Source organism: Podarcis filfolensis, assembly GCF_964270895.1.
Source record: "Podarcis filfolensis genome assembly, chromosome: 9".
In the NCBI taxonomy this organism is placed as follows: domain Eukaryota; kingdom Metazoa; phylum Chordata; class Lepidosauria; order Squamata; family Lacertidae; genus Podarcis; species Podarcis filfolensis.
In genome coordinates this window covers 6539710-6566285 of record NC_139610.1, presented here as the reverse complement: position 1 = coordinate 6566285, position 26576 = coordinate 6539710, and the positions used below count along the sequence as shown (strand labels likewise).

The window sequence follows — 26576 nt, the reverse complement described above, 5'->3', positions numbered from 1 at the left end:
CCACCGGTTAGGGGGTGCAAATTACTTGCCTTGCCCCGGGTGCTGACAACCCACGCTACACCACTGTACCCACCAACATGCAGGCTGTGATATGTAGCAAAGACACCCATGATATATTTATTTATTGCATTTATATTAGATCTACTTTGAGTGAAGCTCTGTTGGTGACCTCTCTCTTTGCCACTGACAGTCAGGGTATGCTCTTGCTTGCGCCAACCCGGAAAAGGCCCAGCGAAGGGATGCTGCACCTTCATTGTTTCCGCAACATCCTCAGCACACTTCTTATATTTTTAAAGAAGCACCCGACTTCTGCAACCTATTTAAAAATGCCTTGCATAATTCCCATATGCCTCGCCAGCCTTTGTGATCGCAGTTGCGGAGGTGCTAATTATCGCGGGGAGAGGAGTGGGTCTGTCACTACACAAGGTTGTTGCAGGATCCCAGCTGGAGATCTGCACAAATATCTGAAGTGGAATAAGAAGGAATGTTCTGTTCCGACTCCTTATCCCAGAGTTGTGGATTGGGCTAAGCCCTAAAATCCAAGCGCAGATTTGGGCTTCTATCGATTATTTATTTATTTTTAAATAGAGCTTTCTTTCTTAAAATAAAAACCCTTTGCCAATCGTTTGGATTATGATTCTGTTGCCAAACACTCACTCTCCTCCTTCCACTGTAAGGCTCTGAATAGGAAACATTCAGAAACTCAAATCTTCTTGAGCTAAGTGGTTTAGATTTCAGCAAAAATAAAAGCAGATTATTGTCCTCCCCCCCCCCCGCAAAGAGCCAAATTGTCTTTCCCACACACCCTGTAAACTGAGGGCACCTCAATTAGAGTCGGCCTTGGGAAGGGAATCACAGGATTGTAGAATCAGAAGGGACCCCAAGGCTCATTGAGGAATCACAGCGAAAGCATCCCTGACAGATGGTCATCCACTCTCTGCTTAAAAACCTCCAAGCAAGGAGAGTCCACCACCTTCTGAGGATTGAGTGAACATGTTCCATTGTCAAACAGCTCTTATTGCCAGGAAGTTCTTCCTAAGCTTTAGTCGGAATCCTGTTCCGTGCAATTTGAATCCACTGGTTTGGGTTCTGCCCTCCAGAGCAGCAGAAAACCAGCTTGCTCCATCCTCCTTTTAGATATTTGAAGATGCCTCTCCTTTCTCCTCTGAGTCTCCTCTTTTCCAGGCCGAACATGCCCAACTCCCTCCATTGTTCCTCATAAGGCTTGGTCATCTTGGTTGCCCTCCTTTGCACACATTCCAGCATGTCAATATCCTTTTTAAACAGTGGTGGTCAGAACTGGACACAGGACGCCAGGTGTGGTCTGACCAAGGCAGAATACAATGGGACTATTATTATTATTCAGACGTGCGTGGTGCTGTGGTCTAAACCACAGAGCCTAGGGCTTGCCAATCAGAAGGTCAACGGTTCAAATCCCTGTGACGGGGTAAGCTCCCGTTGCTCGGTCCCTGCTCCTGCCAACCTAGCAGTTCGAAAGCACGTCAAGTGCAAGTAGATAAATAGGTACCACTCTGAAGGGAAGGTAAACGGCGTTTCTGTGCACTGCTCTGGTTTGCCAGAAGTGGCTTAGTCATGCTGGCCACATGACCTAGAAGCTGTCTGCGGACAAACGCCGGCTCCCTCATCCAGTAAAGCGAGATGACCGTGCAACTCCAGAGTCGTCCGCGACTGGACCTAATGGTCAGGGGTCCCTTTACCTTTATTATTATTATTATTAAATAAAAAAATTCCTTCCAGCAGCACCTTAGAGACCAACTAAGTTTGTTATTGGCACGCACATGAAAGCTCATAACAATAACAAACTTAGTTGATCTCTAAGGTGCTACTGGAAGGAATTTTAAAATTTTGTTTCGACTATGGCAGACCAACTCGGCTACCTACCTGTAACTATGATTATTAAATTAGATTTGTATATTGCCCTTCATCTGTAGACCTCAGAGCAGTTCACAGCATCAAAATAAAAGATAAAAACCAAAAATACATAGTAAAAAGCAAGAACTTCCCTTGACTGATCATGAGACTTCTGTTAATGCAGCCGAGAACTGCATTGGCTTCACACTGTTGCAGGACAACAGCTTTTTCATAGTCCCTGAGGCTTGGTCAACAGCATCTAGTTGGCCACAAGCTTTTCCCTACTCCTGAGCTAGGAACTTAGAAAGCTGTTTGTTCCCAGGCCAGACAATTCCTCCATTTTGTTGTGTCAGCTTAATCTATTGCCCAGTGGGACGCAGGTGGCGCTGTGGGTTAAACCACAGAGCCTAGGACTTGCCGATCAGAAGGTCGGCGGTTCGAATCCCCACGACGGGGTGAGCTCCCGTTGCTCAGTCCCTGCTCCTGCCAACCTAGCAGTTCGAAAGCACCCCAAAAAGTGCAAGTAGATAAATAGGTACCGCTCCGGCGGGAAGGTAAACAGCGTTTCCGTGCGCTGCTGTGGTTTGCCAGAAGCGGCTTGGTCATGCTGGCCACATGACCCGGAAGCTGTCTGCGGACAAATGCTGGCTCCCTCAGCCAATAAAGCGAGATGAGCGCCGCAACCCCAGAGTCGGTCACGACTGGACCTAATGGTCAGGGGTCCCTTTACCTTTAATCTATTGCCTATCAAGTAATTACAAGAGCACAGCTCATTCCTCCCTACCAAAAGAAACTCTGCACCGCCAGAACGTCATGGAGCAGAAAGGTGTTTGAAAATGAAACACTTGTTATTTTTAAATGCACGCAGGCATGCATGTCACCTTGACATTTCAGGAACTGCCAAGTGGGTCAGGTTCCATTTTCTGTTTCTGTACGGCATCTACAATTTGTGCTCACTCCAAAAATATGCACCACATCTTGGCGATGCCTTGCATAATTTGCACCTGTTTCGTAATGGAAACAGTTGGGAGTCGGAATCATTAGACAGGTCCACATGCTCTGCTGTAATACCTTACCACCACACCATCTCAGAATTTCTGCCTGTATATCTCCCCGCACAACCCCAATTCAACAAGAGCAAGTCCTGTTGTATTTTTCCCCTACACAAGTTGGTATATTTATATGCCACTATTCATAAGAACAGGGATGCGGGTGGCACTGTGGGTTAAACAGAGCCTAGGACTTGCCAATCAGAAGGTCGGCGGTTCGAATCCCCACGATGGGATGAGCGCCCGTTGCTCGGTCCCTGCTCCTGACAACCTAGCAGTTCGAAAGCACATCAAAGTGCAAGTAGATAAATAGGTACCGCTCCAGCGGGAAGGTAAACGGCGTTTCCGTGCGCTGCTCTGGTTCGCCAGAAGCGGCTTAGTCATGCTGGCCACATGACCCGGAAGCTGTACGCCGACTTCCTCGGCCAATAAAGCGAGATGAGCACCGCAACCCCAGAGTCGGCCATGACTGGACCTAATGGTCAGGGGTCCCTTTACCTTTATTCATAAGAACAAGAAGAGCAGTTTACAACAAGAGCATGTAAAAGCATACAATAAAAACTGCATGAAAAAGTTAAAATCAGTAACCAACTAACAGTTGTGGAAAATGTATTCTTCACTGCCTGCTTCCATCAGGAATTTAAAAGTTGAAACAGAGGGTGCCAGCTGATGTTCCCAACACTTCCTTACCTGAGAATTATTCTGTCCTTCTGACTCTCAGCTCCCTTCAGCCCAAGCCAGCATGGCCAATGGTTAGGGAAGATGGGCTCTGTTCACAGCTGGCCTTGTGACAAAGCCATGCACACTCCCCACGTCCCAGGAATAAAGTAAGGCTTTTCCTTTGCAGCAGTCTGTTTTCTTGTGCTAAGGTCCTTTCTGTTCCAGGGATGAAGAGGCTGAGCCTGTGGCCCTTCAGGGATTTGTTGGACCACAACTCCCATCACCCCAAACCTTGGACATGCCAGCGGAGGCCAATGGGAGTTGGAGTCCCAGAATTGTAGTTCACGCGTAAGCCTTGAGGCTGAACTACCACAATGCGCTGTGTGTGGAACTGCCCTTGGTCCTGGTTCAGATGCTCCAGCTGGTGCAAAATGTTGTCACCAGATTGCTGACAGCTGCACTAGCTGCCCATCTACTACTGAGACAGGTGTAAGGTCCTTGCGTTAATTTATAAAAGCCCCAAACAACTTAGGTCCAGGGTTTGCCTGAACCATAGCTGTCAACTTTCAGATTTGAAAAGAAGGGATCAGCGGCCTCGAAAATAAGGGATCAGCAGCCTCACCTGTCCAGGGACAGTCTACGGGATATCTAACAATCTGGGATAGCAGTGGGAAACGGCGCTGGAATAAGGGAATTTCCTGGCAAAAAAGGGAAGGTTGACAGCTATGGCCTGAACCCTTCTATCCCACTGAGATCACCTGCAGGAATGTGGTTCACCCGAGCTGGTGAAGCTCACTTGACAACAACAAGCAACTGAGCCTTTAGTGTCATTGGCCTAGCCCTGTGGAACTCTCCGCCACTGGAGATTCAGCAGATGCTTTCTGTGCCCACTGTGAAACACCTACTGGAAACTTTTCTATTCTGCTGGGCAAGCAATTAAGAATGCATCTTTCCACCCTGGTTAATAGTGGTCTGTTTCTAGCCTTTTGAATGTTTTTAACTGTGTACAGCTTTTGTGTTTTCATTGTTGTGTAAACCATATGTGTGTTATATATTGGTATACAAGTACTCTTATAATTAAGCATCTGGAGGAGATGAAGTTCCCCATCCCTGCTCCACTCAGTCTACACCAGCACCCGGAGACGTATCTTCCTCCAGTTTGACCCAGTGATGTTGCCATGCCTTACCTCCACCGTCACTTTCTTCCTCTTCTGCTCCCTGAAGCTCTTGACAAGCTGTGCAGGATACCAAAGGCTCAGAACCACAAGGCACAGGATGATGGGGAGATAAGAAAGCAGGGAATAGTACCTATAAATCTGAGCAGAGACAAAGAGAACGGCTGCAAGAAAGACAAACCTGTGTTCAACTCACAAATCCCATTGCAAGCGACAACTCTCCCCCTGCTGGATAACTCCAGCAAGTTCCTACAACCCTTGCAGAACCCAGCAGGGAGGAAGAGGAGGGTAGGGACAATGCTAGAATTTGTTGATTGCCTGTCATTGCCTCTGGTGGGCCCTCTGCTGTCACACCCTACTAGCAGATCCTGAGCTGAAAGCCCTTGAAGAGGCTCCTTGCCTCACTCCTGATTCCCAGCAAGCCCTTTCTTTGCCAACGGTTGGGTCTTGAGGTCTGCAAAAACGGGCCAGGCACACACAGCTATGGTGCCATTATGGGCATCAGATATTGCTCAGAACATGGGTAGGTTCTCTTGCCCACCCCTCCTGCAAAGCATCAACCAGTCTCTCCAGAAACGGGCTTCCTCCTTGCAGCCATTTAGAACTGGCCCATGCCAACCAAACCTCAGGGCCTTCCAAGCCTCCCCGGTTGTCTTTACCTTGGGCGACTGAGGGCATTCCACCTTCTGCCAGATATGGACCAGGCAATGGCACCAGGACAGCAGGCAGCCCAAGAAGTACCCAGCTCTGTGCCTGACCGTAGCACATGCAATTAAGGGGTAGTAGAAGGCAGGGTAATAGAGCAAAGCCATGATCTTCCAGTACTCTGGAGAGGGAGATCGAGGGGGAGAGAAGGGCAGAGGTTAAGAGCCTCAGTCGGACAACAAACAGAGGCAGTTCAGCAAGGCAAGCCATGCCGAGAGCATGCAGGGTGGAGTCAGTGATGGGGCTCCCACAAACGTCCCTTGAAGATGCTGCATCAGTTTCCCCCATGCAAAAGAGCTCCTTGGAAGCTACTCCCTTGGAAGAACGACAGGTGCTGGTGCATAAGCTGCCAAGGCAGTGTGGCTTCTAGTTTAGGGGTTCCTGCGTCGCAGGGGCTTCTACTTTGACTCTGCAATTCCAGGATTGTGTGATAGGGATGGGCAAATTTCTTAAAGGTCTACTTTCTTAAAGTTTAGTTCTCTGCACTGACACATCAGTCTGCAAATGCTCTCTCTCTCTCCCCCCCTCTTTAAAGTCCTCATGAAAACCTGTCAACATTTTAGTGATTATTTCTCTTAATTATACATTTTCTGTATGCCGTTTTTCTTGATGTACGGTACATATATTTGCAAGCAACTGCCCCCAGTAGCAAGGATATTTGTTCACTAATATATGCATTTATGCACATTTTCTTCTTATATACACACTTTTGCTCTGAATTGCAAAATTAAGAGAAGTGCGATTTTTTCTTTTAAAAAAGAAGAAGAAAGCAGTGTTTCGGTTTACATATTGTTTCAGGAAGTGTAAATCAGGCAGGTTCACCTTTAAATGTGAACTCAGTTGAATTTCTTCCCTCTCCTGAGCTTCCATCTATCCCTTGAACCCTTCCATCATTTGTAGGGCATTGCCCCGGAATGGATTCCTGGCATTCCCAAATTGCTCCCAGCCATGCATTGGTGAGAGATCTGGAAATGTACGGTCTGGTCTACCCTCCTGCCCTTCACATCAGTTTAGGAAACACCCTGTAGAATAGATAAGGAATTCTCCATGGCTGAGCTCTGCAGGATTAATGAGTGGTGTGTGTGTTCATATTTAAAAACACCCATTTACACCATGTCTGGGGAACTCCAACCACGCAAATTGTGTGTCCACAGTGTGTTCATTAAACCTGTGCACACATACACACAGTTGCACAGCGGAACAGCTCTTAAGAGTCATCTAGTGCTCTGTGATAACTGACACAAAACATGATTATATTAAAACGGAAGGGGTGACATATGTCAGCTCTGGGGTAGATTCCCCCAACCTGGTGCCCTTCAGAGATTTCAGAGGACCCTCCCATCAGTCCTAGCCATTGCCACACCAAGTTTTGCAAGGCTTTGTCAAAGTGTGTAGCCAGGCAGCTGCCGGCAACAGGAGACTCAAGAGTCAAGGCAGCAGCTGGGAAGTGGGCCCACTTGTGCCCTGGCAGGGCCCCCCTTTTTCTCCTGACCCTCTCAACTGGTCATTTTCCCTAATATGCACAACTGAGATCTTATGATGAAGGGCAGTATAGAAACCGAATGAATGAATGAATGAATGAATTTGGGTTCCATTGCCCCATACATAATACATTTTTGTATGCTATTTTAACAGATATATACATTTTATGTACACTTTACCCTAGCATATGCATTTGCATTGCAAAATTGAGAGAAATGCAACTTCTGAAGTATGAAACAATATATAACATACTTCAAAAGTTGCATTTCTCTCAATTTTGGGCCTTTCCTGCCTGGAAGCAACTGTTTGGCTACTGCAAGAAGCCGGGTGCTGGATCTTGGCTCCGATACAGCAGGGGTCTTCACATTCTCCACATTCTCAATGTATAAATCTTGCAGACACAATGCAGCTTTTGGAGCCCTGAAGGTCTCCAGAGTGGCGAAAAATGCACAACATTAAAAAGGATGGTGTAGTAGGCCATTGAAGAAGGCGTCTCTCCTGTGCCCATGGAGGCAACCTGGTTATGACTATACAGGGCTATAAAGTCCTATACAGCTTAGGCCCAGGCTCTGTGAAAGACTGTATTCTCCCATATAAACCTGCCTGGGCTCTGAGGTCGGGGGGGGGGGCTTCTCTTGGTCCTGCCACCCTCACAGGCATGCTTGGTGGGGACATGGGGCAAGACCTTCTTGGTGGCTGCTCCCAGACAACTTTAGAAATCCCTTGCTGGAGAAGCTGGACTGGCTCCCTCCTTGTGGTCCTTCCATTGGCAGGTGAAGACGGCTCTATTCTGACAGGCTTTGGGGAATCAATTGTTTTGTAAAGGAAAGGGCTTTTTATAGTGCTGTGCCATTTTTAGTATCTGTGTTATAATAGATTTGGCTTTATATCACTTTAATTCTATCAGAGTTTAACTACATTTAAATGATTCTCTTGTGTAAGTTTCTAGCTTTCTGTATTTTATCTGGCCAGTAGTGATGTATGGAAGTGCTGGAGGAGACTCTTGAGAGTCCCATAGACTGCAAGAAGACGAAACCTATCCATTCTGAAGGAAACCAGCCCTGAGTGCTCCCTGGAAGGACAGATCCTGAAGCTGAGGCTCCAATACTTTGGCCACCTCATGAGAAGAGAAGACTCCCTGGAAAAGACCCTGATGCTGGGAAAGATGGAGGGCACAAGGAGAAGGGGACAACAGAGGACGAGATGGTTGGACAGTGTTCTCGAAGCTACCAGCATGAGTTTGACCAAACTGCGGGAGGCAGTGGAAGACAGGAGTGCCTGGCGTGCTCTGGTCCAGGGGGTCATGAAGACTTGGACACGACTAAACGACTAAACAACAACAACAACAACAACAACATTTTATCTGGGCTGTTTTGATTTATGTAAGCTGCCTCGAGTCCCGGTCTAATGAAAAGGAGGATATAAAGAATAATAATAACAACAATTCTCGGTGTTACCTCGATTCTGGGTCGAGGAGCCGGAGATGAAGGGCAGAGGGTCGCTATCCAGAACCAGGATGCATAAGGAGGAGAAGAGGATGCCAAAAACTGCCACAGACAGCCCCTTGTGACCTTCCTCTTCCAAGAAATGCACAGGGCTTAAGGAGGAACAAAGACGAGAATGATTAAAAAAGGAGCCATTTGCACCAGCAGAACATCTCTGCAGAAGGGCTGCCCTCTCCACAAACTCTGCAGACTTGCAGACACACCGCAGGCCCAGAGTGGAGACTGAAGTGCAGCCACACCATTTCAGTGTTTAACTTTTGGAACGATGGGGTGTGCTCAATGCATTCATGCTGTGCATGGACAAGAATCTGCACAAATGACTTTAGAATCATAGAATCATAGAGTTGGAAGAGACCACAAGGGCCATCGAGTCCAACCCCCTGCCAAGCAGGAAACACCATCAGAGCACTCCTGACATATGGTTGTCAAGCCTCTGCTTAAAGACCTCCAAAGAAGGAGACTCCACCACACTCCTTGGCAGCAAATTCCACTGTCGAACAGCTCTTACTGTCAGGAAGTTCTTCCTAATGTTTAGGTGGAATCTTCTTTCTTGTAGTTTGGATCCATTGCTCCGTGTCCGCTTCTCTGGAGCAGCAGAAAACAACCTTTCTCCCTCCTCTATGTGACATCCTTTTATATATTTGAACATGGCTATCATATCACCCCTTAACCTCCTCTTCTCAACTTTGGTTGTTTCCAAAAATTGCACCCAGGTAGGAGAAGCCAAATACACCTGAGCTTTTCTCACTTGCTATATGCAAGTGTAAATGGCTGAACTCAGGTGGCCTAGGAAACTGCCCCATAGCCGCTTAGGCGATTGACCCAGCTTTTGCAGTATTTCCTGCTCTAACTGGCAGTGACTGTCCAGCGTCTAGAGCAATGAAGGGCTCTGCGACCTGACCCTTTTCAGGAGATGACCGCAATTGAGACAGAGACCTTTTGCATGCAAGGCAGATGCTCTACTACTGAGCTGTGGGCCACCCCTCCCACCAAAGGGCACAGAGAGGTGCAACAGTGCAATCCTGGAAAGTGTGCCCATGCCATGGTCCCTGTTGCCACATCCCTCACAGAGCCTGCTCTTCCCCGGGCAATACCTCTTGCTTCTCTAGTATGTGGCCCCTGGAAGGCTGCCCACAAGAGAATGTGGCCCTCTGCTCGAAGTAGCCTCCCTACCCAGGTGTATACACATCCATTTTACTAGTTGCGTAGTGGCTAGAATGTTGGACTAAGACCTGGGAGAGAACAGGGTTCAAATCTCTACTCCAGCATGAAACTCACTGGGTGTGACCTGGGGGGCCAGTTCCTGCCTCTCAGCAGGACCTACCACACAGGGTTGTTGTGGAGATTAAGTGAGGACTAGGACCTGGGAGAGACCTGGGTTCAAATCCCCCACCCAGCCATGAAGCTCCCTGGGTGTGACTCTGGGGGCCAGTTACTGCCCCTGAGCCTGATCTACCTCACAGGGTTGTTGTTATCAGATTAAACAGGGAGGGGGGCGTTTCATATGTGCCGTATTGAGCTCCTTGGAGGAAAGGTGGCATAGAAATGTATAAGCAAGCCTTCTACAACCTGCATACATTACATTGTGCTCATTAGCCCGACCCACATAAATCTGCTTATTTCTGCATATTTTGTTCACCTTCTACTAGTCATGGGGGCAGCAAAGAATGATGTAGGGCAAAGCTCATGCAGCCCACACACATGCCAGCCAACAGGAAGGACCTCCTGGACCTGCCTCTGGCTTTGATGGTCCTACCACCATCACACGCCGCCCGATTTGCCACCTTAAGAACTCACAACCTGACGAATGACAATTGTCAATCTTAGCTCAGAGACAGCAAAAGACCATGTCCTCCATCCCTAGGCTGCATCTGGGCCGCGGAGGGTACCTTAGCAGTCCAGGGGCTCCATCCCAACAATTTTTATAGAGTTTCTTCCGCTTCACCAGCAGAGAGAGAATCAGCAAGACAGCCAGCTGCAAGAGAGGAAGTGGTGTAGATTCAATGAGAGCAACAAAGACTGTTGTTTGCACAGCTCTATCCCATCTTGATAAATATAAAATGTGGCAGCTCCAGGAGCCAAGGGCTTATAGGTTTATAGCAGGGCCCTTATGAGACGGCCCTGAGGTGTTGATTTCTTTTTACTTTTACTTGACTACGAAATACATTAGAGTGCTGACTTGAAAACAGACATTTTCCGCTGTTTCTCCTACACTCTGGAAAGCCCTTCTCTCCATTGTACATGAAGCAACTTCAGTTACTTGCTTTGCAGAGACAAACCGTTTGCATAGGCTTTGGTAGTTGAGTATGGTACTTTTAAAGCTCTGCTTCATTAGATTATTTTAGCGTCTCCTTATGTTTCGTACTGCCATATACCCCTAACATTTTTTTAAAAAAAATATTAAGCAGTTTAGAAATATTTTAGAATAGATCAATAAGTGTCCACCATTATGCTTCAGCTCTATGAAATAATAACAGTGGAAGACCTTTTACATAAACGAGAAACATGATACACCAATGCTGTAGAAATGAGTTGACCTAACATTTCAGTTTAGTTTCACAAATGTCACTTGCAAATGAAATTAAACTTCGCAGGCAAGTTAGCAACCCCTTTCCTCTTCCCTGCTCACAGTGATGTCTCCAGTATGACTTCATCTTCTTGAAAAATTGTCTGTGAGCTCCATGAGCAGGAGACGACTTGGGAAATACTTACTGATACTGGAGCCATGCAGGCGTGGTAGAGGTCATAAGGGATGGTGGGATGGCAGTCTGGGATAACTTCAGGAGTCATGCTACATGAAAGAAATGCAAATGTTTAAAATAACATTCACTTCAAGCAGTGCACAGGTAGACTATGGAACTCCCTTCCACAGGAGGCAGCGATGCCCACCAACTTGGATGGCTTTAAAAAAGGATGAGACAAATCCATGGAGCTAAAGGCTATCGGGGCTCCTAGCTGGAAACCACGGAAGGGAAGAGGGCTTTTGTGCTTAGAAGAGGGTGCTGGACTAAGGGGCCCAAAAAGCTAACACAGGAGAGATCAGGCCCTCCCTTAAAGAGGGAACGTATTGCGGTGAGACCTGGTCAACCAACACCCTGTGCTGTGGGTGGGTACAATTGGTAAGCCACAACACCCGATTGGTAGGTCCCTCGAAGCTGGGTACAATGTGGCCAATGGGACGTAGTCTAAACAGTTCAAGGGACCTATTTATGCCCATGCACGTGACCCAGAGCTTCCTCTTTCGGCGCATGCATTCGGAACACCCGCTCACCTCTCCCTACTTTTAGGGCTTTGCTCGACCTTGCTATGCCGTTGTGTGTCATTGGGACAGGGGCACAGCAGGAATTTTCCCAACTTGGCTGATTGGCTGTTGCCATCTGGGTTTCACCTGCCACGTAGCAAATCATCACATCTTGTAAGGTTGCAGATAGGCTCTGGTTCAGGTGACAGGGATGGGAGAACGCTTTCGCCATCCCTATGTGAAGGGTATTCCGTTAAAGGAATCCAGGGACTCGATGGTTTGGTCAACCCCTGAGAGGGGTTTGTGCCCGTGCCTGAGTCCAGGGGGACATTTGGGTAGCGGAGATAGCCTGTTCCCGGCTTTCCGCTTATCCAGGTGTTCACCCTTGGCTGACCTATGCTGGAACCCTGGGTCAGAGCTACCTGCATGGCAGGGAGCTAGTCGAACCAGAGCCTATGCAACCAGTCACATTCTGTAATCAATAAAGTTGTGGCCTAAATTCTGCCAAAAACCAAACCAAAAATTTGAGTCAAGTGTAAATTTATTTAGGGGGTAGGTTTCTGGGTCTGAACACACAAACGTGTAAAATGGAATCCAATAAGTTGTGCCCAGCTAAAAGGAGGATTTCCCACAAGGATTCCACCCTCAGGGGGTAAAATACTTATTCCAGGAAACCTCTGGTATATGTGTGCCACTATATTAACCAAGCAGGGAGATAAATCTATGTCATGCATGCAAAGCCATTTTCTGGTTCCTTGGAAAATAGGGGTTTGAGGGCAGAGCTTACATATCTTATGTTAATGGGAGGCAATATATATTAAAATTAAAGGGATTTTTTTTTTAAAGGAGCAACCAAATTAACCGAAGGGGTGTTAAAAGAACTGGTTTTGTGAGCAAGAGATTAAAGGCGCTAAATATGCATAACACGGTTCAACTAAGGGAGATGGAGAACCGTGGAAATTTATTTGAAGAGCTGGGAAATGCACCATAGCGGATAAGGAATTAGTTCAGGTGGGTCCCAAGGGACGTTACTGGAGGGAGGGAGGGAGGGGACTTTGCTAAGCAGCGGGGGCTGAAAAGGGTGGAGAAGCTGACCCTGGCACCTACCCCCTTGTCATACATAAAAAGGCTGGATGGAATTAGGAGATGGAGCCAAGCAGCTATTGGCAAACAATGAGCAAAGGAGCATCAGGGTAGCTGGAGCATAGCTGTCAACTTCCCCCCTTTTTAAGGGAAATTCCCTTATTCCAAATAGGATTCCTCGCAAGAAAAGGGCAAAGTTGACAGCTATGAGCTGGAGCCCCTTGGGGGGCATCAGAGCCAATGGCAGGTGGAGCCCACTTAGGCCAGGCTCATGCCCTGCATTGAAAGTGCTAGGGCACCACTTTAGACCGTCATGGCTGCCCTCAAAGAATGCTGGGAGGTGGAGTTTGTTGTGGGTGCTGAGAGCCCCGTTCCTCTCACAAAACTCCAGTTCCCAGAGGGGTTTAACAGCCAGCCTCTCTTTATAGGGCACTCTGGCAGGGCCGGCCCACCCATGAGGCAAGGTGAGGTCACCGCCTCAGGCGGCAGAATCCACAGAGGCAGCAGATCTTCATGTTGAACTACATTCTCCCCCTTGTTCCTGGTGTAGATCTTCACTCACGCCTTCTTTCCCGGTGGGGAGGAGGGTTGCCTTTTATGGGTCACCTCAGGTGCCAAAATGTCTTGGGCTGGCCCTGCACTCTGGGAATTGGGAGGCCTTAGAAGAAGGCAGAGATGAGGAAGCCCTTTCATCTCATGGGCCACAACTTGTCATGGACAACCTTCCAGAAGCTACAGAGCGGGGGTGGTGGACACACGCAAACGTGGTCAGAGGAACGTAAGTGGCCCTTACCGTGGGTCCCTGCTCTAGGGACCCACTAGAGCAGGCATAGGCAAGCTATGGCCCAGGGGCTGGATGCAGCCCAATTGCCTTCTCAATCTGGCCCGCGGACGGTCCAGGAATCAGCGTGTTTTTGCATGAGTAGAATGTGTGCTTTTATTTAAAATGCATCTCTGGGTTATTTGTGGGGCACAGGAATTCGATCATTTTATTTATTTATTTATTTATTCATTCATTCATTCATTCATTCATTCATTTATTTATTTACACGCCACCCATCTGGCTGGGTTTCCCCAGCCACTCTGGGCAGCTTCCAACAGAATATTAAAATACAATAGTCTCTTAAAGCTTCCCTAAACAGGGCTGCCTTTAGATGTCTTCTAACAGTCTGGTAGTTGTTGTTCTCTTTGACATCGGGTGGGAGGGCGTTCCACAGGGAGGGTGCCACTACCGAGAAGGCCCTCTGTCTGGTTCCCTGTAACTTGGCTTCTCGCAGTGAGGGAACCGCCAGAAGGCCCTCAGAGCTGGACCTCAGTGTCCGGGCTGGACGATGGGGGTGGAGACACTCCTTCAGGTATACTGGACCAAGGCTGTTTTTCAAAATATAGTCTGGCCCCCCACATGGTCTGAGGGACAGTAGACCGGCCCACAGCTGAAAAAGGTTGCTGACCCCTGCTCTAGAGAGGACTTGAGGGTCACATGGGGCTCTGCTCAGCTTCCACAGTCGGAGCAGGACTGCTTCTCAATGCCAGTTGCTGGAAGCCACAGGATAGGAGACTCTTGTGCTCGGGTCCTCCTTGCTGGTTTCCTGCATTGCAGGGGGTGGGTCTAGATGACCCTTGGGGTGCCTTCCAACTCTATCATTCTACAATTCTATGATCTGTCTGGCTGCTGTGAGAACAGGAAGCTGGACTAGATGGGCCACTGATCTGACCCCACAGGCTCTTCCTATGTTCTTATTTGGCCCACCTGGACCCGAGGCTCCCCAGTCCCCACCCTGGGAAGAAGCCAAGAACTGGGAAATTGGCTTGGAAGAAACCAGCCTATCTGAAACCAGGGACTTTGCTAGCCACTTGCTGTTGCTGTGGGCAAGGTTGCGTTTTGCCAGGATTGTGGCCCAGAGCAAGAAACTCACCTCTTTAGAATGGTCGCTTTTTCAAGATATGCACAGTCGTGGCTGCTGGGGTGGCACAGGTCGGATAGTGTTTCTTTCTGGGCTCCCCAAAGCTCTGCCTAAGTGGCTCTTCACAAGAGGGTGGGGGTGAGCCGACCCAAAAGTCCTGCTGCTGCACCCTGCTGCCTTGCCCTCACCCCTGGGCAATTGCCAGCCACACAGAGCACTGGGAACCCAGCTGAACTACACTGCCCTGCCCTCTGTGGTGCAATAGTAAGAGTGTCAGACTAGGACCTGAGATCCCCACTTGGCCACTTGGGCAAGTCACTCACTCTCAGGCTGACCTACCTCACAAGGATAGGTAAAGGTAAAGGGACCCCTGACCATTAGGTCCAGTTGTGGCTGACTCTGGGGTTGCGGCACTCATCTCGCTCTATTGGCCGAGGGAGCCGGCGTACAGCTTCCAGGTCATGTGGCCAGCATGACTAAGCCGCTTCTGGCGAACCAGAGCAGTGCACGGAATCGCCGTTTACCTTCCTGCCGGAGCGGTACCTATTTATCTACTTGCACTTTGACATGCTTTTGAACTGCTAGGTTGGCAGGAGCAGGGACCAAGCCAGGGGAGCGCACCTCGTTGCGGGGATTCGAACCGCCGACCTGTTGCTTGGTCCCTGCTCCTGCCCACCTAGCAGTTCGAAATCACGCTCCGGCAGGAAGGTAAACGGCGTTTCCGTGTGCTGCTCTGGTTCACCAGAAGCAGCTTAGTCATGCTGGCCACATGACCCGGAAGCTGTACGCCGGCTCCCTCAGCCAGTAAAGTGATGTGAGCGCCACAACCCCAGAGTCGTCCGTGACTGGACCTAATGATCAGGGGTCCCTTTACCTTTACCTTTTACCCTCCCTGGTAAAGTCTAACAAGAACAAACATTCTGGAGAGAGGAGCAGCAGGATGCTGACCTAGAGAAAGGGACAATTTGGCTCTTTGTTGTGACTTTTCAGTGCTTCTGGTTTCACCCAAACCCAAACAGGGATCAAGTTACGGCTGATGAATGAAGCTGCAGTCCAAGTCTTCCTGGGATCTGAATGCAAAGAGGAGCTTTGTGCCCACTTCTGGTCATGCTGTTTAGCAAGGCCCAGCTGAATCACTCGGCACCTCATTTTAGGAACATAGAATTGTAGCATTGGAAGGGATCCCAAAGGCCAACCCCCTGCAATGCAGGAATCATGGCTAAAGCCCCCTTGACAGAGGTCCATCCCACCTCTGCTTAAAAACCTCCAAGGAAAGGGAGTCCACAACCTCCCAAGGGATTCTCCTTCCCTGTTGAACAGCCCTTGCTGCCAGCAAGTTCTTTCTGATATTTTGCCAGAATCTCCATCCTTGTCATTTGAATCTTCATTTGGGTCATTTGGGTCTTCCCCTCTGGAGCAGCAGAAGGGAAGCTTACTCCATCTTACATGTGACAGTCCTTTAGCTTTTGAAGATGGCTCTCAGGCTACATCTCAGTCTTCTTTGCTCCAGGCGAAACAGCCCCAGTTCCCTTAAAGGGTAAAGGGACCCCTGACCATTAGGTACAGTCATGACCAACTCTGGGGTTGTGGCGCTCATCTCGCTTTATTGGCCGAGGGAGCTGGTGTACAGCTTGTCAGTCATGTGGCCAGCATGACTAAGCCGCTTCTGGCAAGCCAGAGCAGCACACGGAAACGCCATTTACCTTCCCGCCGGAGCGGTACCTATTTATCTACTTGCACTTTGACGTGCTTTCAAACTGCTAGGTTGGCAGGAGCAGGGACCGAGCAGCGGGAGCTCACCCCGTTGTGGGAATTCGAACCACCAACCTTATAATCGGCAAGTTCTAGGCTCTGCGGTTTAACCCACAGCGCCACCCGGGTCCCCCCAGTTCCCTTAACAGTTCCTCAAAAGGTCTTGGATTCCAGACTCTGTCATCTCAGTCACCTGCCTCTGCGCATGTTCCTGCTTGGCAATAGCCTTCTTACACTGGGGTGCCCAGAAGTGGACACAAGACCCCAGGTGTGGTCTGACCATGGCAGAATAGAGTGGCACTACGCTTTCTCTTGATCTGGACACTAGACTTCTGTGGATGCAGCCTAGAATGGCACTGGCCTTTTTGCTGCTGCATCACAGTTGACTCACTTTAAGCTTGTGGTCTACCAAGACCCCTAGATCCATTTCGCATGGACTGCTGTTAAGCCAGTCCATTCTACATTTGCACATCTGGCGATTCCTGATGCCTGTTTCAAGCTAAGGTTTTTGGATCAGGTTCAGCTGTGATTCTGGTCTAGTTCTTGAATCCAAGCCAGTAAAAGATTCCGCAACCTGTTTAGCCCACCTGTAGTGGCTGCGCAGCTGTTCTGTGAATCCAGTCCAGCCAGCGGCCAGAACTGAAAAGGATAAACCAGGAGTCAGGATCGAGGAGGGAAGTCAGGAATTAAGGATATAGGAACACACAGGAACTCAGGGAGACCTGGTTGCTCAAGCAAGGCTCAACTGCAACAGGAAGCTCTCCTACACTTCTTCCTGTCCCGGAGGACGAAGAGGCCAGCCTGGGTGGGAGAAAGGAGCCCAGGGCTCCCTGGAGAAGCTGCCATGTGCAATTCAGTTGTTTGCCACCCTGGGGAGTTGCACATGGATCCAGCAAGATGCCAACTTCAGACACATTCAGATCCAGTTCATGGGAAGAACAAGAAATAATAATAACTATTATTATTGTCATCCTTCAGGAAGCAGGGCTTTTTCCGCTGTGGCTTTGGAGTAAATTGGGGTTAGCTGTGATTTCTGCATTGCATAAGGTTGGACTAGATATCCCTCAGGGTCTCTTCCAGCTCTACAATTATATGATTCCCATAAATGCTTTCACCCTGAAGTGTTATTTCACCTTGTTTTTCATTTTGTAGAAAAGTCAGCACTATTTCATCCTGTTGCTATGTTCCTGTTGTTTTATGATTATTATTTTTTAAATGTGTTTATTAGTTTTAGAGGTTGTGTGTGTCTCCCCCCCCCCCCAATTCAGGGTGGATTTTACAAAACAAAACTGAAACAAACATGTAAATTGCCCCATGAACAGCTTTGAAAGGCAATCAACTAACATTATGAGACAAACAAAATAATTAAAGAAAGCGAGAGCCTTAACAGGATGCCATGTTGTGTTTTTAAACAAAAACAAAAAAGCATTATTTGAATTTATTAAAGCTTCATGTCAAAAATCACAGCTGACTTTGACAGAAGGTTTCAAACCAATGAGTAAACCCCGACCAAAAACAAACAGCCCGACTGAAGAGCCAATTAGGTGCAGTAGTTAAGAGTGTTGGACTTGGGACTGGGAGAGAGCAGAGTTCGAATCCCAACATTGGGCCACTCTTAGCCTAGTGTACTGCACAGGGTTGTTGAGAGGAGAAAACAGGGAGGAGGAGAACTGTGCAAGTCACCTTCAGCCCCTTGCACTAGGTGGGCTACTGGCCTGATCCAGCCAGGCTCTTGTCATGTTTTTATTTATTTTGGAGCAAGTGGAAAACGAAACTGAATGGAGCCCATTTGGTTCATGAGGAACAAATGGGAGTCCCACTGGAGACCATTTCCTTTGACGGCCACGTTAAAGGGCTATGTTGGGGTCAACAAAATGCACCCGCAAAGGACCCTGTGGTGTAGTTGTGGGTCTTTATTTTATTTCCCTTTTTGTTGTTGAAAAACTCTATATAACATCGCTTAGGCTTAGCAAATTTATTGTGAGAGTGATATAAAACTTTTGTTTTGCCTATCATTTCAAAAAATCCAGTAAAAAGAAAGAAAGAAGGAAGGAAGGAAGGAAGGAAGGAAGGAAGGAAGGAAGGAAGGAAGGAAGGAAGGAAAAGGAAAGGAAAGGAAGAGGACCTTGCTGCTCCCACAGAAAAATAGAAGAAAAATAAAAATAAGACTTTTAAAATAACTGAAAATGAAATGGTAATATTGAAACAAATATGAAGCCATATTCGCTAATCTTTAGACTGATCCAAGCCGATATAATCTACATCAATCCATCAAAACTGATGTCTAATTGGGGGGGGGGGTGTTTGCCAATGTTACCACTTTGTTCATAGGCTGTTTGGTGAGTATTTAGGATAGTAAATTAACACTGCAGCCATGCAGGAAACATTCACAAAACCATATCCGAGTGAGGGCAGGATCAGAAAATAATAATTCCTGCCCTCACTCTGAATGGCGAGGGAACAGTCCTGAGCTCCATTAAGGAGCAGAACCACCGTCAGCACCAGATTGCATGGATCACTGGCCACAGATGCCACAAATAAATGAAAAAGCTGCATTCCCGGCGGGGCTGGACAGTTGTATGAAATGCACCCCCCCACAAAATGCCTTGGATCTGAGGAGTGAAAGTTCTCAAAATACAATTTGCTTTGGGGCTGAACTGAAAAGGCTACTTCCAAAAACACGTCAACAGCAATATAGAATATGGATATGATATGATATATGATGATATGATTTCTGCCCCAGGAGGAGACCATGATAAAGTAGTAATATAAATGGGGCTACAGGAGGATTAATAGATTACAGAAAATGCTGGCATAGGGACTTTTAAGAACAGCTTTGCCAAGGACTGTGGCAAGGTGGTGGTGAAAGACAGATTATGGCTTAGACCTAAAGCAAATATGCTGCTACATCACCAAAATGTATTCTCCCCCTCCCCCCAGTGAAAATTTGAGTACTTTAGATCTGCTGGCTCCTACTCATGGTTTCGGCAGGCACTGAATATGAAGGTAAGGTACTAGCTTCCATTGCATGTTATCTCTCAGATACTACATACCTTTACATGTCAGGCAATCAAATGTAGTCATATGCCATTGCAGGTTCCCCCAAGAAAACACTCTCAAAACACCCTCCCAAACCAGCTATGAGATGTAGTGGTCAAATAAAGTACAATGCTGGACATAAAGGCACCAAACACTCGGTAAATGCTGGCGTATCCTGAGCAGATAGGAAACCGAAATTTGAAAGGAAGGGGAAGTTTTAGGAGCACATTCATTTCAGACCTGGGATTCCCCCCACTGAATCGCATTCCCCACTCAGTGACACACACATCATACTTGGGAAACAAATGGATTAGCAATACTCACTCATCCTGGTCTCCTGTTTGGTCATATATATACCAGTTATCGTCAGAAGCAAAGTTGCCATCCATGGAGAGGTCATCGGTTACCAGCCCTTGGGAAGACATCCTGTTTGCTTCTGTCCGGCAGGATAAATGCAAAGAATAATGGAGGGGGGGATGTGTGAGATTTTTTTCTTAGCTATAGATTTAACCCTTCTTATTAAGCATCTGTCCCGCAGCTGATTCAGGTCAGCTTGCTGAGTTTAAACCCCCATTGCGCCCGGCTCTGGCAGCTGTGAGGCTCAACACATCCGACTCAACTCTTTCTTTCCTTTCGCCCCTTCTGCCTCTTTCTCCCTCCCACTTTCCTCTGTAGAACTTGGCTCCAAGTGACTCCTGTTTCAACAGCTGATGAAAACAAAGGAGAATAGAGAGCGTGGCCATAAAAATCTCGCTTGGGAGAGTCTGGGTCATGACATGAGACAAGGAGATTAAAAGGAACCAAGGGCAGGTTGAATTGGGTTCCTGCCCACCAACCCTCCACTGCGGAGAACGCCAGACCCAGAATGAACCAAACCAATTGTTTTCTTTACTTAACAGAGGTTTACGTGAATCTCGGGAGCAGGGCGGAGGAGGGGGCTGAAGCAAAAATGATTAAAGATGGCTTTAAAAGAGGATTGGGCAAATTGGCTCTTCTTACATTCTCATGGGAGAGGGCTCTTGGGTTCAGATCCTGCTGGTGGGCTTCCCCTGGGGGGCATCTGGTTGGCAACCATGAGAACAGGATGCTGGACTAAGTGGGCCATGGGCCTGATTCACCAGGCACTTCTTGGGTTCCGTGTCCCAACTCCTCCCAATTTCAGCCAAACCACGCTCTCTATTTCTAAAAAACAGTAGCTAAGGAGGCAAAGGTCTGTATAGTTAAAGCTATGGTTTTCCCAGTAGTGATGTATGGGTATGGAAGTGAGAGCTGGACCATAAGGAAGGCTGATCGCCGAAGAATTGATGCTTTTGAAATATGGTGCTGGAGGAGACTCTTGAGAATCCCATGGACTGCAAGATCAAACCTATCCATTCTGAAGGAAATCAGCCCTGAGTGCTCACTGGAAGGACAGATCCTGAAGCTGAGGCTCCAGCTGATGGCCCAGCTGAAGGCAACGAGGTAATCCCCGCATCTGGAGCCAGGGCAGGCTCAGGCCCCTGACTCGGCCCAGCTGGTGCTTGTTGCAGGGGAACCTGTGCAGGCTGGGGCTCTTCAGGATCAGGCCCCAGACTCGGTTCAGATGCTGCCTGAGGCAGAGGATCCGGTGCGGTCCGAGACTCCACCGGTTTCTGAGTCCGAGCCCAAGTCCCAGGCCATCACACAGGGGGAGCAAGTTCCATAGTTTAACTGTGCAGCTTGTGAGGGCTACTAGCCACTAACTAGTCCAGAACACCAGGAAGAACTTTCTGAGAATGAGAGCTGTTTGACAATGGAATGGCCTCCCTCAGGAGGTGATGGACTCTCCTTCCTTGGAGGATTGTAAGCAGAGATTGGGTGGCCATCTGCCATGGATGTTTTAACTGGGATTCCTGCACTGCAGGGGGTTGGACTGGATGACCCTTGGGATCCCTTCTACAATTCTATGATTCTATGAATTCGGATCACCAAAATCAAAGGAGATGTACAAGGAAGGATTTCAGAATTTCTGAGGGGAGAGTCACACAGGCTGTTGGTGGCACATTCAGAGCCAGAATCTACACCAGGCATCCCCAACCTTTGGCCCTCCAGATGTTTTGGACTACAATTCCCATCATCCCTGACCACTGGTCCTGTTAGCCAGGGATCATGGGAGTCGTAGGCCAAAACATCTGGAGGGCCACAGGTTGGGGGTGCCTGGTCTATACCTTCACCCTTTGGACCGGAGGGATCCAAGCCACCACATTCCCATCTGTACGGTCCCCTTGTCTCCCCGCAGACCGTGCCAAGCATGAATGGGGCATCTCACAGTGACCGTCTTGCGAGAGCCAAATTCTTGCTCGCTCTCCCAGCATGGAGTCCACACTCCGCCCTGCGTTTGCCCGAAACTCGATCCCTTTGCTCCTCTGCCTAACCTCTGCCTGGGAAAGCAAAGGCTTTGATCGGGACTGCGAGGAAAGAGATTGATGGCTGCAATAAAGCCCCTGCGTATTCTTCATTTCCCACTATCCATCACTCCCCAGAGAGCATTTTGCCTTTCGCCAAAATGAATAGCGCAACAGTGAATTGGGAAGTGTTTGAGGGGTGGGAGGGGATGGAGGAGCAGAGAGTGCAATGAGAGCATATTGCATGTGGCTTTTAATAAAAACGATAAGAGATCTGACTCAAGAACAGCTTTTTGATTTCTTTTAGAGGGAGTTAATTCAATTCAATTGAACTTCGCGCAGGAGTTGCAACAGGAAGGTAGCTCAGCTGAGCCAGGAATCTGGGCTTGAAAGTCAGCCTGGATGGTGGCTGCCATTGTTAAAACATAAGTCTGACTCAGAGTAGACCCATTGAAATTAATGAACCTAAGTTAGTCTGGTTCATTCACTTCAATGGGTTTGTTCTGAGTACAACTGGCAAGTGAATCTAAGCAAACAGAAACAGGGTCCATTTTGCAAGCGTGGGCGGGAGGCGGGCAGAGAACACGTGATATTGGGGGTCTCTTGGAATCTGGGGCTGCAGCAATTGGAAGAAACAGGACCCTCTTGGGATGTGAATGCTCCACACTCTCTCCATCCAGACTCAGGCTGTATACATGTGTAAATGAACCATAGATCATAAAGATGCCACAGACTTCTGTGTCTCATTGTCCTAAAGTAAACACAGTCCCCGAGAAGTGCGACTGATACCCCTGGACTCTGGCACCGCTCAGAGATTTTTGAGGAGGGGGCGCCATATAACAAGACGTTTCATTGACAAACTGGCCTCATTCCCTAGATCTGAGAATGTAAGAGGAGCCTGCTGGATCAGGCCAATGGCCCATCTGGTCCAGTGTTCAAGCAGGATCTGAGCTCAAGGGCCCTCTCCCCTTCTGTGGTTTCCAGAAAAAGCACTGTGGCATTCAGCTATGGAGACAGCATAGCCATTGTGGCTAGGTAAAGTTAAAGGGACCCCTGACCATTAGGTCCAGTCGCGGACGACTCTGGGGTTGCGGCGCTCATCTTGCTTTATTGGCCGAGGGAGCTGGCGTACAACTTCCGGGTCATGTGGCCAGCATGACTAAGCTGCTTCTGGCAAACCAGAGCAGCGCATGGAAACGCCGTTTACCTTCCCGCCGGAGCGGTACCTATTCATCTACTTGCACTTTGACGTGCTTTCGAACTGCTAGGTTGGCAGGAGCACGGACCGAGCAACGGGAGCTCACCCCGTTGCGGGGATTCGAACCGCCAACCTTCTGATCGGCAAGTCCTAGGCTCTGTGGTTTAACCCACAGCACCACCCACGTTGTGGCTAGTAGCTGCCAATAACTGTCTCCTCCATTAATTGGTCCACTTGCTTCTAATATTTTGATCCGTTTTGGGGTGGCCACATGTCCTCATTTACAGAGGACCATCCTAGTCTGTTTGAAGGCTTCCTCTAACTGTCTGGTTCTGAAGGGCTGTCTGGTTCACGCCCAGTTCAGTGATACAGATCCATAAGAAAATAAAGCAAGGGCCCTGGAGAGGCTCACCTGCAGTTTGCCCCTGGAAGGCAGGCTGGGCAGACAGGCAGCTCCCAGTCTCGCTCCCTGGGGCAAGAGGGCTTGTATTTAAATATACTTAAATCTGAAGCTGCATTTATACATCAAAGCACATGCAAATTCTATGCCAATCTTCCTCCTCTTTTTTAAGGCAGTGTGTTTCAAGTAGCTACCCTTCTCTAGCAGAAATGTTTTCCAGGAGTATTTCATATGAATTAAGTAACCCCCAAAGAGTATTTTATTGAAGTTGAAATGATAACAGCCATTGCAGTAAGTTCTAGGATATGTATGTATACAAAATCAATACAGTACCTCGGGTTACATACGCTTCAGGTTACATACACTTCAGGTTACAGACTCTGCTAACCCAGAAATAGTACCTTGGGTTAAGAACTTTGCTTCAGGATGAGAACAGAAATCGGGCTTCGGCAGTGCGGCAGCAGCAGGAGGCCCCATTAGCTAAACTGGTGCTTCAGGTTAAGAACAGTTTCAGGTTAAGTACAGACCTCCGGAATGAATTAAGTACTTAACCTGGGAACAGGATCCATTCTGGAGCCCCATTCGCATCCTGAAGCGAACGCAACCTGCGTCCACGCGTCTGCGGGTCACGATTCACCACTTTTGAGCATCTTTTGACATCATTTTGAGCATCTGCGCATGCGCGAGCGACGAAAGCCGGAAGTAACACGCTCCGTTACTTCCAGGTCGCCGCAGAGCGCAACCCAAAAAGGCTTAACCTGAAGCGACTTCAACCCGAGGTTGACTGTATATCTTCAGAAATGTATGAAGGACCAGGATGCAGCTCAGCAATCAACACCTCACCCTTTAAAAACGAAACAAAACTCTCACACACTCCTCCTTCCTGCAAAGAGCTCAAAATCACTTAATGCCCGCTCCCCCACTTTATCCTACAATAACCCTGTGAGGTAGGTGGGGCTACTTCTGCACTCCACCCCAAGGAAAGCTGAGTCTTGTTCTCCCCTGCCTACATACCAACCAGTTCCCATTCCAGGATGCGGAGGGGGGATTTGGCAAAGTGTCTCAGAAGGCAACCTGACCCACTTTGGAAGAGCTAAAGGCAGCTGCAAACGTGCGAGGGATTATTAAGGCAAGATGCAAGGCTATTCAGTTCCAGCAGCACCTGTTGCAACTGAAAGGTGGACCTGGGGCTTTGTGTACACACAGGACAGCTTTGTTCTCCTGGTCTGGATACATGGTGCTTTGCAGACTTAATACAGATCAAGCCACACTCTTATGTGCCCAAATTCTCTATCCTTTCTCCTCTCCCTCTCTCCAGGGAAACAGCCTGAGGAAAAAAATTGCTGCAGGCAAACTAAAGAGAGGCAGAAAGAAGAATTCAATTCATGCATGGATTTTTATTTTCTTCTTCAGATGGAAACATCCTGCTGGTACCTGTTTGCCATCTGAAGTGGGGTGGCCCAGACACAGGTTTTGCATCTCAGTGAGGACAGGGTCTCAGACTCACCACAGCTCTGTGCCAGCAATTCCAAGGGAGGGCCAGATATTAACAGATGCGTTCAATCAGATATATTATACTTCCATAAGTGAAAAGGTAAAGGGACCCCTGACCATTAGGTCCAGTCGCGGCCGACTCTGGGGTTGGGGCGCTCATCTCGCTTTATTGGCCGAGGGAGCCGGCGTACAGCTTCCGGGTCATGTGGCCAGCATGACTAAGCCACTTCTGGCGAACCAGAGCAGCACACAGAAACGCTGTTTACCTTCCTGCCAGAGCGGTACCTATTTATCTACTTGTACTTTGACGTGCTTTCGAACTGCTAGGTTGGCAGGAGCAGGGACCAAACAACGGGAGCTCACCCCATTGTGGGGATTTGAACCGCCGACCTTCTGATCGGCAAGTCCCAGGCTCTGTGGTTTAACCCACAGCCCCACCCACATCCCTCCATAAGTACTGACTGTAACCAAATGTTTGTTCTGAGTACCCGGCAGCTGTTTGAGAATCCAGGAAGCTCTAGCTTTCATCTGCAACTGGCTGCACATCAGTTTGAGCATTTTGAACTGCGGTGGTGTTGTGGTAGCACCACAAATCCACACAGTAGCATGAAATCTAGACCTGAAGTGGGAAATAGATGGCCCTACGTTGTCCGGGCTGACTGGAGTATCTAAAAAATACAGCCATGTGGGAAGTTGCCTGAAAGCAGTCAGACCATTTGTCCATCTGGCTCCATATTTCCCACCAAAGGCAGTTTGCCAAGAATGTTATTTTTGTTCCAATCATTGCAAATTTTGGACAAAATGGATTGTTTCAAGAAGTGGCAGAGAGACATTTCTAGATTTGTCTGGCAGGGCAAGAAGCCCAGAATAAAATTTAAAATACTAACTGATGCAAAGGAAAGAGGTGGATTTGCCCTGCCAGACCTTAAACTTTATTATGAATCAGCAGCATTCTGCTGGTTGAAAGAATGGCTGCTTCTTGAGAACACAGACATTTTGGATCTAGAAGGTTTTAATAATGTTTTTGGGTGGCATGCATATCTGTGGTAGGACAAGGTTAAAGCACATAAAGCATTTAAAAACCATATTGTCAGGAAGGCATTGTTTAATGTCTGGATAAGATATAAAGACTTGAAAATAAAACCCCAAGGTGGTTATCACCGATGGAAGCAAAGGCTCAGAAAAAGCTCAATATGGAGGCCAAGTGGCCGAAATATTGGGAAATTTTGGAACAAGAAGGAGATAGATGGAAACTTCAGAGTTTTGAGAAATTAAAAAACAAAGTGCGAGACTGGCTTCATTATTTTCAGATAATGGAGGCTTATAATTTGGACAAGAAAATTGGCTTCCAGGTGGAAAAATCCAAACTAGAAACAGAACTGTTAGATCCCAAAACTAAGATACTTTCAAGAATGTATAACTTGCTGTTAGAATGGAATACGCAGGATGAAACGGTTAAATCTGCTATGATTAAATGGGCACAAGATGTTGGACATAACATTATGTTTGCTGACTGGGAACAGTTGTGGACCACTGGTATGAAATTTACGGCATGTAATGCCTTAAGAGAAAATATTATGAAAATGATTTATAGGTGATCTATAATGAAATGAAAAAGGTATTTAAATATACCTTCCTGAAGAAACCAGAGGCC

The 26576-nt window shown here is 47.9% G+C and overlaps 1 protein-coding gene across 1 annotated transcript in view; it reads right to left on the bottom strand.

The window, feature by feature from the left end:
* Positions 1–26576, bottom strand: part of STRA6 (signaling receptor and transporter of retinol STRA6) — a 55481-nt gene that overhangs the window by 22176 nt on the left and 6729 nt on the right. Inside the window, exons 2-7 of the mRNA XM_083630407.1 lie at positions 19792–19903; positions 11161–11239; positions 10338–10423; positions 8401–8540; positions 5416–5582; positions 4769–4897 (exon numbers count right to left, since the gene is read on the bottom strand). Of these exons, the coding sequence (XP_083486533.1) occupies positions 4769–4897; positions 5416–5582; positions 8401–8540; positions 10338–10423; positions 11161–11239; positions 19792–19892 (702 nt within the window). The 5' untranslated portion in view covers positions 19893–19903. The remainder of the gene's footprint in view (positions 1–4768; positions 4898–5415; positions 5583–8400; positions 8541–10337; positions 10424–11160; positions 11240–19791; positions 19904–26576) is intronic.